Source organism: Geotrypetes seraphini, chromosome 8 (genome assembly GCF_902459505.1).
Source record: "Geotrypetes seraphini chromosome 8, aGeoSer1.1, whole genome shotgun sequence".
In the NCBI taxonomy this organism is placed as follows: Eukaryota; Metazoa; Chordata; class Amphibia; order Gymnophiona; family Dermophiidae; genus Geotrypetes; species Geotrypetes seraphini.
In genome coordinates, this window is record NC_047091.1 from 127,587,646 (window position 1) to 127,602,048 (window position 14,403).

General features: G+C 41.3%; 1 protein-coding gene across 1 annotated transcript in view; it reads left to right on the top strand.

Annotated features, from left to right (window-relative positions):
- Positions 1-629: 629 nt before the first annotated feature.
- BICDL1 (BICD family like cargo adaptor 1) overlaps positions 630-14,403 on the top strand; it is a 97,867-nt gene continuing 84,093 nt past the window's right edge. Inside the window, exon 1 of the mRNA XM_033955992.1 lies at positions 630-953. Within this exon, the coding sequence (XP_033811883.1) occupies positions 630-953 (324 nt within the window). The remainder of the gene's footprint in view (positions 954-14,403) is intronic.

Below are 14,403 nucleotides of genomic sequence, written 5' to 3' on the forward strand. Positions count from 1 at the left end.
CTCGTTCTTCTCTGTACTGCTCTCAGCTACGGGAGAATATCACTGCATTCTCGGTGTCGCCTAGTAACTTCCGGGTTTCTAGCTGCCCATGGATCCCAGGTACCGATGCCACGGCCCTACTCCTGCAGAACAGCTGTTGAGGCACTGTTGCCTCTTTGCGCTGCACAACTGATCACCCTAATAAGAAAAATAAAAAAAAGAGAAGACGATAAGCTCAGTTGTGGTTTGGAAGCTGCTGCAGTGAGACAGTGAAAAAGGAAAATTAATTAAAAAAAAAAGCAGCTGCTGAAGTTACAGTCATGGAAGCTGTTACACACTTCAGTCTCCTTACAGGGACAGAATCCAACTACAGATCACCAATGTAAGTAAGAAAAAAAATTGCAATTGCTTTTTGATAGCAGCTGAAAGGTGTTGGAAGAACGACTGCAGTTACGAGTTGGAATATTTCAAAGGAGCAACAGGGCTTCTTGGTGAATATAATCTCTGCCCAACCATCGGATTACAGCAGATAAATTGAGTAACCCAGATTTGATTTGGCTGCGGAGTGGTGCTGAGGTGTTCAGCTCCTAGGCAGCAATCTACTGCCTAGGTCTGTCACTTCAGCACCACGGGAGCTGGACAGCGCCTGCATGGAGCTGCACACGGAGGATACCGGAATTGTTAAATTGCTAGCAGCGCCTCTGAGGCCAACGCAGCTTCAATCCTTGGAAAATCTGGAGATTGTATTGGAAGAGCTCTCCCTTCTGTCCGGGGAACGGCATCAGAATGGCGATTCGGCCTCTGTTATGCAGGGATCTGATTCTGTGAAGGATCCCGAGCTGCTGTCTGTAATCCGTCAGAAGGAAAAGGACTTGATACTTGCTGCTAGACTCGGGAAAGCTTTGTTGGAGAGAAATCAAGACATGAGCCGACAATATGAGAAAATGCAAAGAGAGCTGACTGAGAAACTAGAGGTAAGATATGATTTTGGGTCTATTTCTATTGAATAAATAGGGACTTGACCCCAGTACTCATCAGTCATCCTGAAAATCACTTCCTTAAAACTTCCGCTTTTCTTAGCATGAACTGGAAAAAAATTGCCTTTCCACAGCAATAAACTGCATTGCTATAATTTAAAAACATGAGCCCAAATGTCAGATTCGATTTTAAAAAAGAAATGAATGTGAATGTAAATATGTGAACTGCACAGGTCTGGGTTTGCTTTCTAAAAATTTAGGATAGTCTGTGTATCTGTTTTCAGAAATAAATGTACACACATACAAATCTCTGTATTTTGTTACTTTACTTTTATAGTCACCTGCAATTGGGCCTCCAGAGCACTTAATGGCACTTTCACCTGACCATGTTTTTGTTCTTTCCCAAAGCGAGGTTATGTCCTCCTTTTGCTACATTCTGATATTAGGGGGCCAGTTTCTCATCCCCTTCTTCAGGTAAGACTGCTTATTTTTTGTACAGCTCCCATAGTGGTCTCAGAAGCCTCTTTATATCCATGTCCATGTCACCCCTTAGCCTGACACATTGCCTCCTCTGTCACTAAAATTTGGGTACCTATGGCAAAGCCTGGGCCCACCCACTTTGGGCTCAGGCCCCCCTAGTGGTGGCATGTCTATGAGGTAGCTAGCTGGGATCCCCAAGCCCCACCAGCTAAAAACTCCCAAAACTTCTTCTCCTGCGTACCTTGAAAAGGATGACCTTCGCCAGCAGCTAGTAATGTGACTGATACACGCTGCTCATGCTGGCCTCACAGCATTTCTTTTGATGCAATTTCCTGTTTCTGCAGAGGCAGAGTGCATCAGAAGGAAGGCTGTGGGACTGGCATGAGCAGTGTGTATCATTCACGTTGTGCATCAGAAGGAAGGCTGTGGGACTGGCATGAGAAGTGTGTATCATTCACGTTGCTTGCTGCTGGTGAAGATCGGCTCTTTGATAGGCAGTGGGGGAAAGAAACCAACCAAATCAGATCGTCTTGCCTTACCTTATCTAGGTGGGAGAGGGAGAGATAGGATCTTTTGCTCACCTAACTGGAGTTCAGGCCCACCAAAAATTGGGTGTTTGGCTACGCCCCTGCTGGGTACAGTCCAAGTCTGCTTTCAAACACAGTCTTATTCTTGATAATAATATTGAACTCCTTCCTCTGTTTTACTGGGAACCACTGATCTAGGTGACATTTTTATTGTTAATTTTCCCAACTCCATCCTCTATTGCTAGAGACTCTATGGAAGCCATGGCTCCTTTATGTTCTAGTTTTCTCTCAAGCTACTTCACATGTCTCACCCTTTAAGCCCAAGCTAACTTCTGGAGTCAAACTTTGAGATCAACTCTTGATGCTCCTGATCCTCTTAATTATCAGCATGCTGTCAGAAACATTGCTGTCCATGATTTCACTGTGGCCTTTGCCTACTTAAATGCCAACCTAGGAGAGCTAAGAAGATTTAAAACCAGCACAAGATTCTTTCCTCCTTAGCTCACTTCAGAGGTCATCACCACTATCATAGTATAAGTATAAAAAAAGTCTAAGAAATCTTACTACTTTGTTAATTAACACTGACTCTAACAACACTTGAAAACTAGAAGCCAACTGAATTTTGGTTTTGGTGCCAAAACTGACCTGAAATCTGAATTCAGTCTTGTTTCAGTTTCAAATGAAATTGCAAGTGTGTTTTCAGCCATCATCCATAGGACCCTCCATCTGGGCCTACTTAAAAGCATTGGTGGTCCAGTGGTATAGTCAGGGCAAGAGTGATCCCCGCTCACTCCTGCTCCTGATAGCTCTTGTAAGAATAGCTGCCACAACATCAAGCGATAGTCATGTGATAATGCTGTCAGAAATCATGGCAACCTTTTTGAGATTAGAGCCGGCATGGGTGGGAGTGATTGCCTATCCATGCTAGCTCCAATCTTAAAATGGCTGCAGTGACTTCTAGAGGCAGTCTTGCAAGACTGCCACTTGAAGTTGCAGCAACTGTTTTAACAATGTAGCCAACAGTGACAGGAGTGAGGATCACTCCTGCCCTGATTGCACAACTGGACTAATCATGCTTGTAAGGTAGTTCCCAGGGGGCGCCTAAGGATAGTGGTGGGGGTCCAAGAAGAAAGCTACTTTTATTTGGGGGGGTGTGCCTTGGAGGAAAGTTGTTTCTTTTTAGGAGAAGAGAGAGGGTTCAGAGCTGATTAGTGGCAGCTGGTTTTGGTTTTAGCTAAAGCCAAGTGATGAAATTAGTTTGCAGGTTTAGTTTTAGCTGAAACAGAAAAATATAGTTTTGATCGTCTTCTATTGGAAACCCTTCCATCTTTGGAATATTGATTAGACCAGCAACCCCTGCTATTCTGGGACCTATTGAAGAAAAGCTGGCTGTTCATGTTCAGGAAAAAATTAAGAGCCTTCTCAGTAATCTCATTTCTCTTACTTTTCCTCTTTTTATCCTCCTCCTCAAAAATCTACTGTGAAGTTCTTTCTGAAACAGATTTAGCAGATAATGCTGTTTCTATTCTTATTTCGATCTTTTTTTTGATCTGTTGTCATTTGAGGTCATCATTCAATTTGGTTACAATCTATTTTTTTATGTTATTTTTATCTCAATTTGAGCAATAAAGATTTAAAATACAACTTGTATATATATATATTTTAAAACAGTACTACAATCAAATCAATAAGGAAAAGGAACAACAAATTTAGTCTACAATTATTAGGATCCAAGGCGAAAAGGAAATAAGTTTAATAAAGAGCCCTTAATATCAGGGGTGGTAAAAGGGAACTGGCTAAGGTAAAGTGTATATTATACTAAATTAACATTATAATTACCTTCTCTAGATACAAGAAAAGCTGATAACTGTCTAGGCTCATAAAACAGGAAATTAACAGAACCACAAGATACAAAGCAACAACATAGAAATTGGAAAGCACAATTCACTCCTAGGACTGGAACTCATGCTCACAAGAATTCTTTATGCCTCTTCTAGGTCTCACTTGAAAGATCATGATAAATCCTAATTTTAGAATCTAAGAACAATCCAGCCAATATTCAAAGCAATTTAAGCGGGCAAGAGAGGTTTCTGCCTGCTTAATTTGCTTGTCATCACCTACCCTGATATTTAATAGCACTAAGATTGCCACTGAATATTGCCTCTGACCACTGCTAAAATAAGTGGGTAGGTCAGGGGCAGTACTGGGAGCAGTGTTAGGAAGGAGCTTAAAAGCTGTCTTAAATTATTCCACTTAGCTATGGGGTCCTGGCACTGAATATTGGCTGGGACCCACATAACTGGCTCTGAAAGCACCCCCCCCCCCCCCTCAACGTGATCCCTTTCCTGGCCTCTGAAAGAGCCCTTCTCCCCTTCCCCTAGACCATGATACCTAAAACTGCTCCCCTACATCCCTGAAATGAGGTTTCCCCCAACTTCCCTCCCTTCAAGATCTAGGCTAGCCTTCTCTTTGATGATCCATGGGGATTGTTGGGGGCAGGAGTGAAATCCCCTCATTTCTGCCCCTTTTAGTAGGCTTTTACAAATGGCTGCCACGACCTCTCTTTCAGCTAGAATTTGAGGGATGAAAAATGTTGATGGGTCTTCTGCCTAACTCCTAGCACTACTTGCATTGACTGGTGCACACCGCAGCATCTCAGCAGTTCTTCGAGATTGGGGGTGCCACCCTAACTTTGGGGCTTAATAAGTACTTGGCAAGATCCCAAAGAGTAAAACAGATTTTAAGCTGCTTATCCATCTTAGTAATGGCTTATAGTCTTTTAGGAAATTATCCAAACCTTTTTTAAACCCTACTAAACTAACTGCTTTTACCACATTCTCTGGCAATGAATTTCAGAGTTTAATTACTTGTTGAGTGAAGAAATATTTTCTCCTGTTTGTTTTAAATCTACTGCTTAGTAGGTTCATTGTATGTCCTCTGGTCCTAGTATTTTTGGAAAAAGTAAACAAGCGATTCACATCTATCCATTCCACTCTACTCAGTATATTTTAGATCTCTATCTCCCCTAAGCCATCTCTTCTCCAGGCTGAAGTGCTCTAGCCACTTTAGCTTTTCCTCATAGGGATGTTGTCCCATCCCCTTTATCATTTTTGTTGCCCTTCTCTATAGCTTTTCTAATTCTGCTATATTTTTTTGAGATATGGAGACCAGAATTGCACACAGTATTCGATGTGCAGCCGCACCATGGAGCAGTACAAAAGCATTATAACATTTTCTTCTTTGTTTTCCATTCCTTTCCTGATAAATCCTAACATTCTATTTGCTTTCTTAGCTGCCACTGCACACTGAGCTGAGGGTTTTAATGTATTCTCCATGACGACAATTAGATTATTTTCCTGGGTGGTGAATCCTAACATGGAACCCTGCATCACATTGCTATAGTTAGGGTTCTTCTTTCCCACATGCATCACATTGCACTCTCTCACATTAAATGTCATCTGCCATTTTGATGCTCAGTACAAAGGTCCTCTTGAAATTTTTTTACAATCCTCTTGCAATTTAGCAACTTTGAACAACTTTGTGTTATCAGCAAATTTAATTATCTCACTAGTTATTCCCATCTCTAGATCATTGATAAATATGTTAAAAAGCAGCAATCCCAGCTTGGAGAACCCCACTATTTACCCTTCTCCTTTGTGAATATTGACTAGTTAACCCTATTCTCTGATTTCTAACTTTTAACCAATTATGAATCCTTAATTGACATTACCTTCTATTTCTTCTAATTTCCTCAGGAGTCTTTCATGAGGTACTTTGTCAAATGCTGTTTTGAAAATCCAGATACACAATATTAACTGGCTCATCTTTATCCACATGTTTATTCACCCTTTCAATGAGGGCGATGCCTAAGTTTGTGCCACATTTACAGGAGTGACCCCCGAAAGATTCCAAGGTCAGCTGGACTGAGATAAGCACTTGAGCAGTGGTTGAAGGATAGCTTCTGGTCTTAGCTTGCTTCTTCTTCCCCCATATTCATCAAGGAAGATTTGCCTTCAGCAAAGAAGATAGAGAGGATGTGCACAATCTTGGATCCCTGGTCACTATCTTTGACAAAAAAAATCTTTTTTCTTCTAGACCAGTGGTCTCAAACTCAAACCCTTTGCAGGGCCACATTTTGGATTTGTTAGGTACTTGGAGGGCCTCAGAAAAATAGTTAATGTCTTATTAAAGAAATAACAATTTTGCATGAGGTAAAACTCTTTATATAAAGCTTATAAACCTTTCCTTTTGGCTAAGTTTTAATAATAATATTGTCATTTATAGCTAAAGAGACATGATCAAGAAACTGTTTTATTTTACTTTTGTGATTATAATAAACATACCGAGGGCCTCAAAATAGTACTTGGCGGGCCGCATGTTGTCCCCGGGCCACGAGTTTGAGACCACTGTTCTAGACCTACTATCTGTGTTTTAGATCAAACACATTCATGCTAGATTAGGTAGTCCTAGAAACAAACAGAGAAAATTATGATAGATAAACAAGATCTGTTCATTCAGACCTTCTACAAACCCTTTCTCTCCTTTAAAGATTCTTTGTGCTTATCTCATTCTTTCTTATATTCAGATACAGTCTCTGTCTCTACATCCTCCCCCATGCACCCATCACCCTTTCTGTAAAGAAGTATTTCCTTAGATTACTACTGAGTCTATCCCCTTCATCCTGTGTCCCCTCATTCCAGAGCTTCCTTTCAGTTGCAAGAGACTTGCCTTAGAGGTATTTAAATGTTTTTATCTTACATCCCCTCTGCAGCCTTCTTTACAAAGTATGCATATTGAGATTTTTAAGTCTGCCTCATACACTTTATGATAAAGACCATTAACCATTTTGGTAGCAGACAGACTCTATCTTGTTTATATCTTTTCTTTGAAAATGTGGTATCCAGAATTGTACTCAGTACTTTAATGAGGTCTCACCAGAGACTTATTCAAAGGCACTATCACCTCTTTTTTCTTCCTTGCCATTTATCTCCCTAAGAATTTCTCTGTTTTTTTGCTGTTGCCTTTCTACCTTTTTGATCATTTAGAGTTCATCAGATTTGATCACCTCCAAATTCTACTCTTGTTATGTACACAGAAATACTTTACCCTCAACACTGTACTGCTCCCTCAGATTTTTACACCCCAAATGCATGAGCCTCCAAATTTTAGCATTAAGAACATACGAGTTGCCATACTGGGACAGACCGAAGGTTCATCAAGCCCAGTATCATCAACCCATGTAAGAAGTACTTGGCATGATCCCAAGGAGTAAAAAATAAGCAGTGGATTTCCCCCAAGCCATCTCAATAATGGCTTATGGACTTTTGTGTTAGGAAATGATCCAAAGCTCACCTCATTCTCTGGCAATGAATTCCAGAGTTTAATTATACATTGAGTAAAGAAATATTTATTTTCTCCAGTTTATTGTAAATCTACTATTTACCAGCTTCATTGCTTGCCCCCTAGTCCTAGTATTTTTGGAAAGAGTAAACAAGCAATTCACATGTACCCTTTCCACTCCACTCAGTATTTTATAGACCTTAACTGCCAAATTCTAGACCAGTGTTTCTCAGTCTTGTCCATGGGGATCCCTAGCCAGTCGGGTTTTCAGGAGATTCCTAATGAATGTGCATGAGATATATTTGCATGCCTGTCTCCTCCATTATATGCATATCTCCCTCATGCATATTCATTAGGGATCTTCTGAAAACCCAACTGGCTGAGGGTCCCTCAGGACAGGATTGAGAACCACTGTTCTGGATCATTCTTTAAGTTTTGCAAAATTACTCCTCATGTTTTCTACACCATCAGGGGTGTCTACCATATTGAAGATTTTAGTATCATCCACAAAGAGACAAACCTTACCCAACAGCCCTTCCACAATATCACTTATGAATATATTAAAAACCACTGAACCAAGAAAGATTCATATAATATACTACTGGTAACATCTCTTACTTCTGAGTAAACTGCATTTACTGCTACTCTTTGTGTCCTTCCACTCAACCATTTTCTATCCCAGTAAGTCACTTTAGGACCCATTCCAAGAACAATCAGTTTTTTTATATGTTGCCTATTGAAGGAACAATAAACCAGGGCTCCTCAAACAGGAAAGAGGGTCCACACAGTGGAGGACCCAAGAATCCCTCAACCTGAGATTCATAAAGCGAGACAGTAAAATTTAAAGTAGCAAAGATTCCAACTATGGTTAAAGAGTTAAAAGTGCAAGAAAAATAAATAAATTTGGCCAAAGCAGTCTCTAACCAGAATACCTGAAATAGTCTGTAACATTATATTAGTCCTGTACTAAATCGTAAGAGAGGGATGACCTGGAAGCAACAAAGGGACCAAAGAATGCCCAGACATATAGCACTAAGTATCAATTCCAAGCCTCAGGACTCCTCCAAGTATGGCTAAGCTCTGTCAGATAATTAGATCACTGACCACTGATAGCACTACATGAGAAATGTTTATTATACCAGTGCTAGGAGACAGGAATTTAGTAAACAGTCTCTGTTTGAGATATAAAGCTTTGTGCTATGTCCTTTATTGTGTTACAGTATCAATATTTTAATAAGCACTGCCTCAGATAATAGATAATGGTTTGCTCAAGCATGCATTTCACTAATTAGTAACTTTATATTTAATTACTAAACTAAACTAAACCTTAAGTTTATATACCGCATCATCTCCACGGATGTGGAGCTCGGCACGGTTTACCAGAACTTAAAATATAGGAAGAGAAGGAAAAGAAAAAAAAAAAAGGTTTACATGAACTTATATATAGAATGATTCTTAAGACTACCAGAAGAAACATAAAATGATACATTCCAAGCATGTGCAGTTTGCAGCAATCAGTCAGGAGGTAATAGGTCAGAACTTGGCCCCTCACGTCTTCACACACTTTTGCAAACATTTTTTTGTACCACTTGGCATTTACAGTATCTGTCATAGCAAATCACTCAACTCCTGCTTACCCCTTTCATGGACTGATAGTCTGTTCATTAGGTCCTGCACAATTTCAGAAGTGATATGTTTAGTAATCTCTTTCATTCCCCCCTTTTGATGAAGGGCTACTAGCCAATAATCACTTAACATATTTATAACTCTCCCAGCCAAGCTCCCTACCCCCCTTGGCCTACTAAATAACTGGTTGTCCAGTGGGGGGAGTCATTGGATGAAGGTTTGTGATTCCCTCGCTCCTGCCCCTTGCGGGCGCATGGTTAAAATGGCTAGAAAAAGTTAGAAAGCGTAAAAAGCCTATGGTCTGGTTTCTGGTCTGGAAGTAGGATGTGGCTGTGGATTAAAAGCAGCACAAGTAGAACACAGAGTAGTAGCTTGAGCAGCAGCCTGGTGAATTTCTGGGGCATACCTTGAAGCTAAAACTTGTTGCGCAAAGGCCTCATGGCTCTAATGTCTAGATCAGTAGTTCCCAAACCTGTCCTGGGGGACCCCCAGCCAGTCAGGTTTTCAAGATATCCCTAATGAATATGCATGAGAGAGATTTGCATATAATGGAAGTGACAGGTATGCAAATCTCTCTCATGCATATTCATTAGGGATATCTTGAAAACCTGACTGGCTGGGGGTCCCCCAGGACAGGTTTGGGAACCACTGGTCTAGATCGATGAGTGTCACTTACCCGAGTGTGCAATAAATAATGGAGTACAATTGGTTGCCCATCTGGAACTCTCCATATTTCCTGATCGTCCTCATACGCCTCCCATTGCTCAGTTCATTCACTCAGTTCATCATGTATTATAGTCTCATAGACAGTAGATAGTGCAGGGAGGTCACATGCTGTTGTTGGAGCTTGGAGGCAGGGAGATAGAGGTTGTAAGGCTGTGGCCTTAATCACAGCATTAGCAAGGGTGTTTTCCCTGCAATCTCTGCATCACTGGTATGAGCTTGGCAGTGCACAATAGTTAAGTCAGAAGGAAGCTAGATAGCTTGCAGAACATCTCTTACCTTCGTAGCTTGAAAATTAGGTTGCCCAGAAGATGTCACAAATCCATGTTCCTTCCAGAGTTGACCATGGTGTGGTGAATTCCAAATGCATACTTAGAGTCTGTATAAATGGTGGTAGATGCTCCTTGGGAAAGAATGCATGCCTGAGTATGGGCTACCAGTTCAGCTGCTTGAGCACCTGTGGAAGAAATCAGACTATACAGTTAAACGAGCTACTTTATTAGTTACCTTTCAGACTGAGGTGGAAAAGAAAACTATTTTGAAATTGTATTTTGGCAAGAAACAGGTTTTGTTCTTTGGCCAGCAATTGCCAATATTTCCAGATGTAGCCAGACAGATGCAATTTCACAGGAAGCAATTCCTATAGCTTAAGTCTAAGACTTTGGCAGTAGGAGCTTCTTTTTTTGTTAGATTTCCTTATAAATGTCTGGTTTCATAAATATATCTTTGTGGACCCTTCCCATTTGGAGTTATTTATTCAGAAAATAATGTATAGAGGTTGATGATAAATGTGACTTTAATTTAAGTATCTTTGCCTGTTTTGAGAATACCCTATTGGGTTGAAGTTCCTTTTTCTTAAGGAGTCAATTCAGCCAACCACAAATCAACATCACATCCCCCACTCCCCACAATTCAGATTTTTCTTGAGCCATACTCTTCCAAAAACGCTCATCATAGTTCAACCATACCCATCCTCCATAGACTCAGACACAGGAGGGGATGACCACACAGCAAACAAGGGTGATAACACAGGAGCAGTAAAGGATACCGTAATTGAAACTATAGGAATGGCCAAGAGTAGAAGGTCCAAAAAGGTAACACGAAGGGAACTTAGATGTATGTATACGAATGCTAGAAGTCTAGGTAACAAAATGGGGGAACTAGAGACAATAGCAAGACATGACATATTGGATATCATTGGCATAACAGAAACATGGTGGAATGAAGAAAACAAATGGGACACAGTACTACAGGGATACAAACTGTATAGAAGAGATCGAGTAGGGCAGAAAGGTGGAGGTATTGCTCTATATGTTAAGGAGGAAATAGATTCTGCTGAAATGGTTACAACAGAAATGAAAGAGAAGCTTGAGTCACTCTGGATCAAAATTCCTGGTAAATATGGAGCAGACACGAAAATTGGCCTTTACTATCGTCCCCCAGGACAGGCGGAGGAAACTGACTCAGAAATGATGGAAGAAATCAAACAAGAATGCAAGACAGGCAATGTAATTATATTGGGAGACTTCAATTTCCCAGGGATAGACTGGAAACTAGCAACCTCCAACTGCGGCAAGGAGGCCAAGTTCCTGGAGGTGCTAGGGGATTGCTTCCTGGAACAAATGGTAAAAGAGCCGACAAGAGGCAACGCCACCTTGGACTTGGTCCTAAATGGCCTCACGGGACCGATAACAGAAGTGGAAGTCATGGTTCCACTGGGAACGAGTGATCACAATGTAATCAACTTTAAACTTAACATCGGAAAAGGGAAACATGCCAAAACCTTAACCACCACCTTAAACTTTAAAAAGGGTAAATACGATCGCATGAGAGCCATGGTAGAAAAAACGACTCGAGAAGATGGTGGACAAACTTGAAACGGTAGATCAGGCATGGTCCCTACTGAAAAATACTATCACAGAAGCACAAGATCTCTACATTCCGAGGATTCCCAAAGATCGGAGAACAAAGAGCAAAAGAGAACCGGCATGGCTTACCATACAGGTGAAGGAAGCCATAAAAGAAAAGAAGGACTCTTTCAAAAAATGGAAATGCATAAAGACAACCGAAGCCTGGAACAAACATAAAGATGATCAGAAGAAATGTCACAAGGCGGTGAGGGATGCAAAACAGGAATATGAGGAAAAAATAGCCCAGGAGGCCAAAAACTTCAAGCCCTTCTTTAGATACGTGAAAGGGAAAAAACCTGCAAAAGAGGCAGTGGGACCCCTGGATGACCAGGGAAGAAAAGGGTACATCAAGGAAGATAAACAAATCGCAGACAAACTAAATTCCTTCTTTGCGTCCGTCTTTACGAAGGAGGACACCTCAACAATACCTGAAGCGGAGAAAGTGTTTGCAGGAGAAATAGAAGATAGCCTCACCACAGTTGAAGTGGACTTAGACCAGATATACTATCAGATCGACAAACTTAAAAGTGACAAATCCCCTGGACCGGATGGAATTCACCCGAGAGTCTTAAAGGAATTGAAGGTTGAAATCGGAGAGTTATTGCAAAAACTTGCAAACCTGACAATCAGAACTGGACAGATACCGGACGACTGGAGGATAGCGAACGTCACGCCAATTTTCAAAAAAGGATCGAGAGGGGAACCGGGCAACTATAGGCCTGTGAGTCGTACGTCGGTCCCCGGCAAGATGGTTGAAGCACTGATCAAAGATAGCATAGTCCAGCACTTGGACGCACACGACTTGATGAAACCCAGTCAACATGGATTCAGGAAAGGGAAATCGTGTTTGACGAATTTACTCCAATTTTTTGAGACCGTGAACGAGCAAATTGATAGTGGGAAGCCTGTGGACATAATATACTTGGACTTCCAGAAAGCGTTCGACAAAGTTCCACACGAAAGACTTCTCAGGAAACTACAAAGCCATGGCATAGAGGGAGATATACAAAGATGGATAGGAAAATGGCTGGAAAACCGAAAGCAGAGAGTGGGCATAAATGGGAAGTTCTCCGACTGGGAGAAAGTGACTAGTGGTGTACCCCAGGGCTCGGTACTTGGGCCGATCCTTTTTAATGTTTATATCAATGACCTGGAGGAAGGAACATCCAGTGAGATCATCAAGTTTGCAGACGATACAAAACTGTGCCGGGCGATCAGATCGTAGGAGGATAGTGAGGAACTCCAGAGCGACTTGTGTCGGTTAGAAACATGGGCGGAGAAATGGCAGATGAAGTTCAATGTGGAGAAATGCAAGGTAATGCATTTAGGCAATAAGAATAAGGAATACGAGTATACAATGTCAGGTGCAACTCTGGGGAAGAGTGAACAAGAAAAGGACCTGGGTGTACTGATAGATAGGACCCTGAAGCCGTCGGCACAATGCGCGGCAGCGGCAAAGAAGGCAAATAGAATGTTGGGCATGATAAAGAAAGGAATCTTGAGTAGATCGGAGAAAGTTATAATGCCGCTTTATAGGGCAATGGTCAGACCGCACTTGGAATACTGCGTCCAACATTGGTCTCCCTACCTAAAGAAGGATATAAAACTGCTGGAGAGGGTGCAGAGACGAGCAACAAAACTGGTGAAGGGTATGGAGAAACTGGAATACGAGGATAGACTTATAACACTAGGATTGTTCTCACTTGAGAAAAGGAGACTGCATGGGGATATGATCGAGACCTTCAAAATACTGAAAGGAATCGACAAAATAGAGCAGAGAAGATTATTTACATTGTCCAATTTGACACGGACTAGAGGACATGAAATGAAGCTAAGGGGGGACAGATTCAGGACTAATGTCAGGAAGTTCTGCTTCACTCAGAGAGTGGTTGACACCTGGAATGCCCTCCCAGAGGAGATTATTGCGGAATCGACCGTCCTAGGCTTCAAGAGCAAACTAGATGCATATCTCCTTAAGAGAGGCATATAAAGATATGGTGGACTATAAATTACGCCAGGTGTACACCTGGCAGGGCCTCCGCGTGTGCGGATCGCCGGACTTGATGGACCGAAGGTCTGATCCGGAGATGGCAGTTCTTATGTTCTTAAGATTAAATCCGAGTACTTCAACAATCTCAGATAGAAAGAAGGTTTTACAGACCTCAAATACACTTGAAAACATATAAAACCCTAATAACCAATTGAAAATGGTTTGGGGAACTCTTACCATTTTCATCTTACTTTCTTCCTTCCCCTCATCTTTCTTTTTATCCCCACCTTCATACTTTCTAGCAATCAAAACAAACAAATCCACATATTTCCCACACAAAATCTTCTGCTTCCAATTAGCTGTAATAAAACAATCCAATGGTGCAATCTCACGCAAGGTATGACCCTTCTTCATTATACTAGCTGCCTCTTCAAGCACTGCCCTTACACCTACCCATAGAATTAACATTCATGTCTATATCAGATAAAGACAAATCAGACAAATCCCAATAATCTAATCTAATGTAATATTTGTGTGTCGCGCACACCTAATCAGGTTCTAGGCAACTTGAGGAAAGGAAAGGAAGAGGGTTAGGGTGGAAGGAGGAGTAGAAGGGGGACAGAAAACATAAAACTTAGGCGAATTAAGTAAAGATCAGGTGCTTATGATGATTCTAGAAGAATTAGTTGTCAAAGAGTGAAGTTTTCAGTTTCTTTCGGAATATGGTATGGTTGGTTTCCGTTCTTATAGTCACTGCGATGTCATTCCAGTTTTTGACTCCGAGGAAGGTGAACATAGACTGGAAGCAGCCACTCCACTACGTTGCCGCTTTTCAAACTGCATATGCTTAA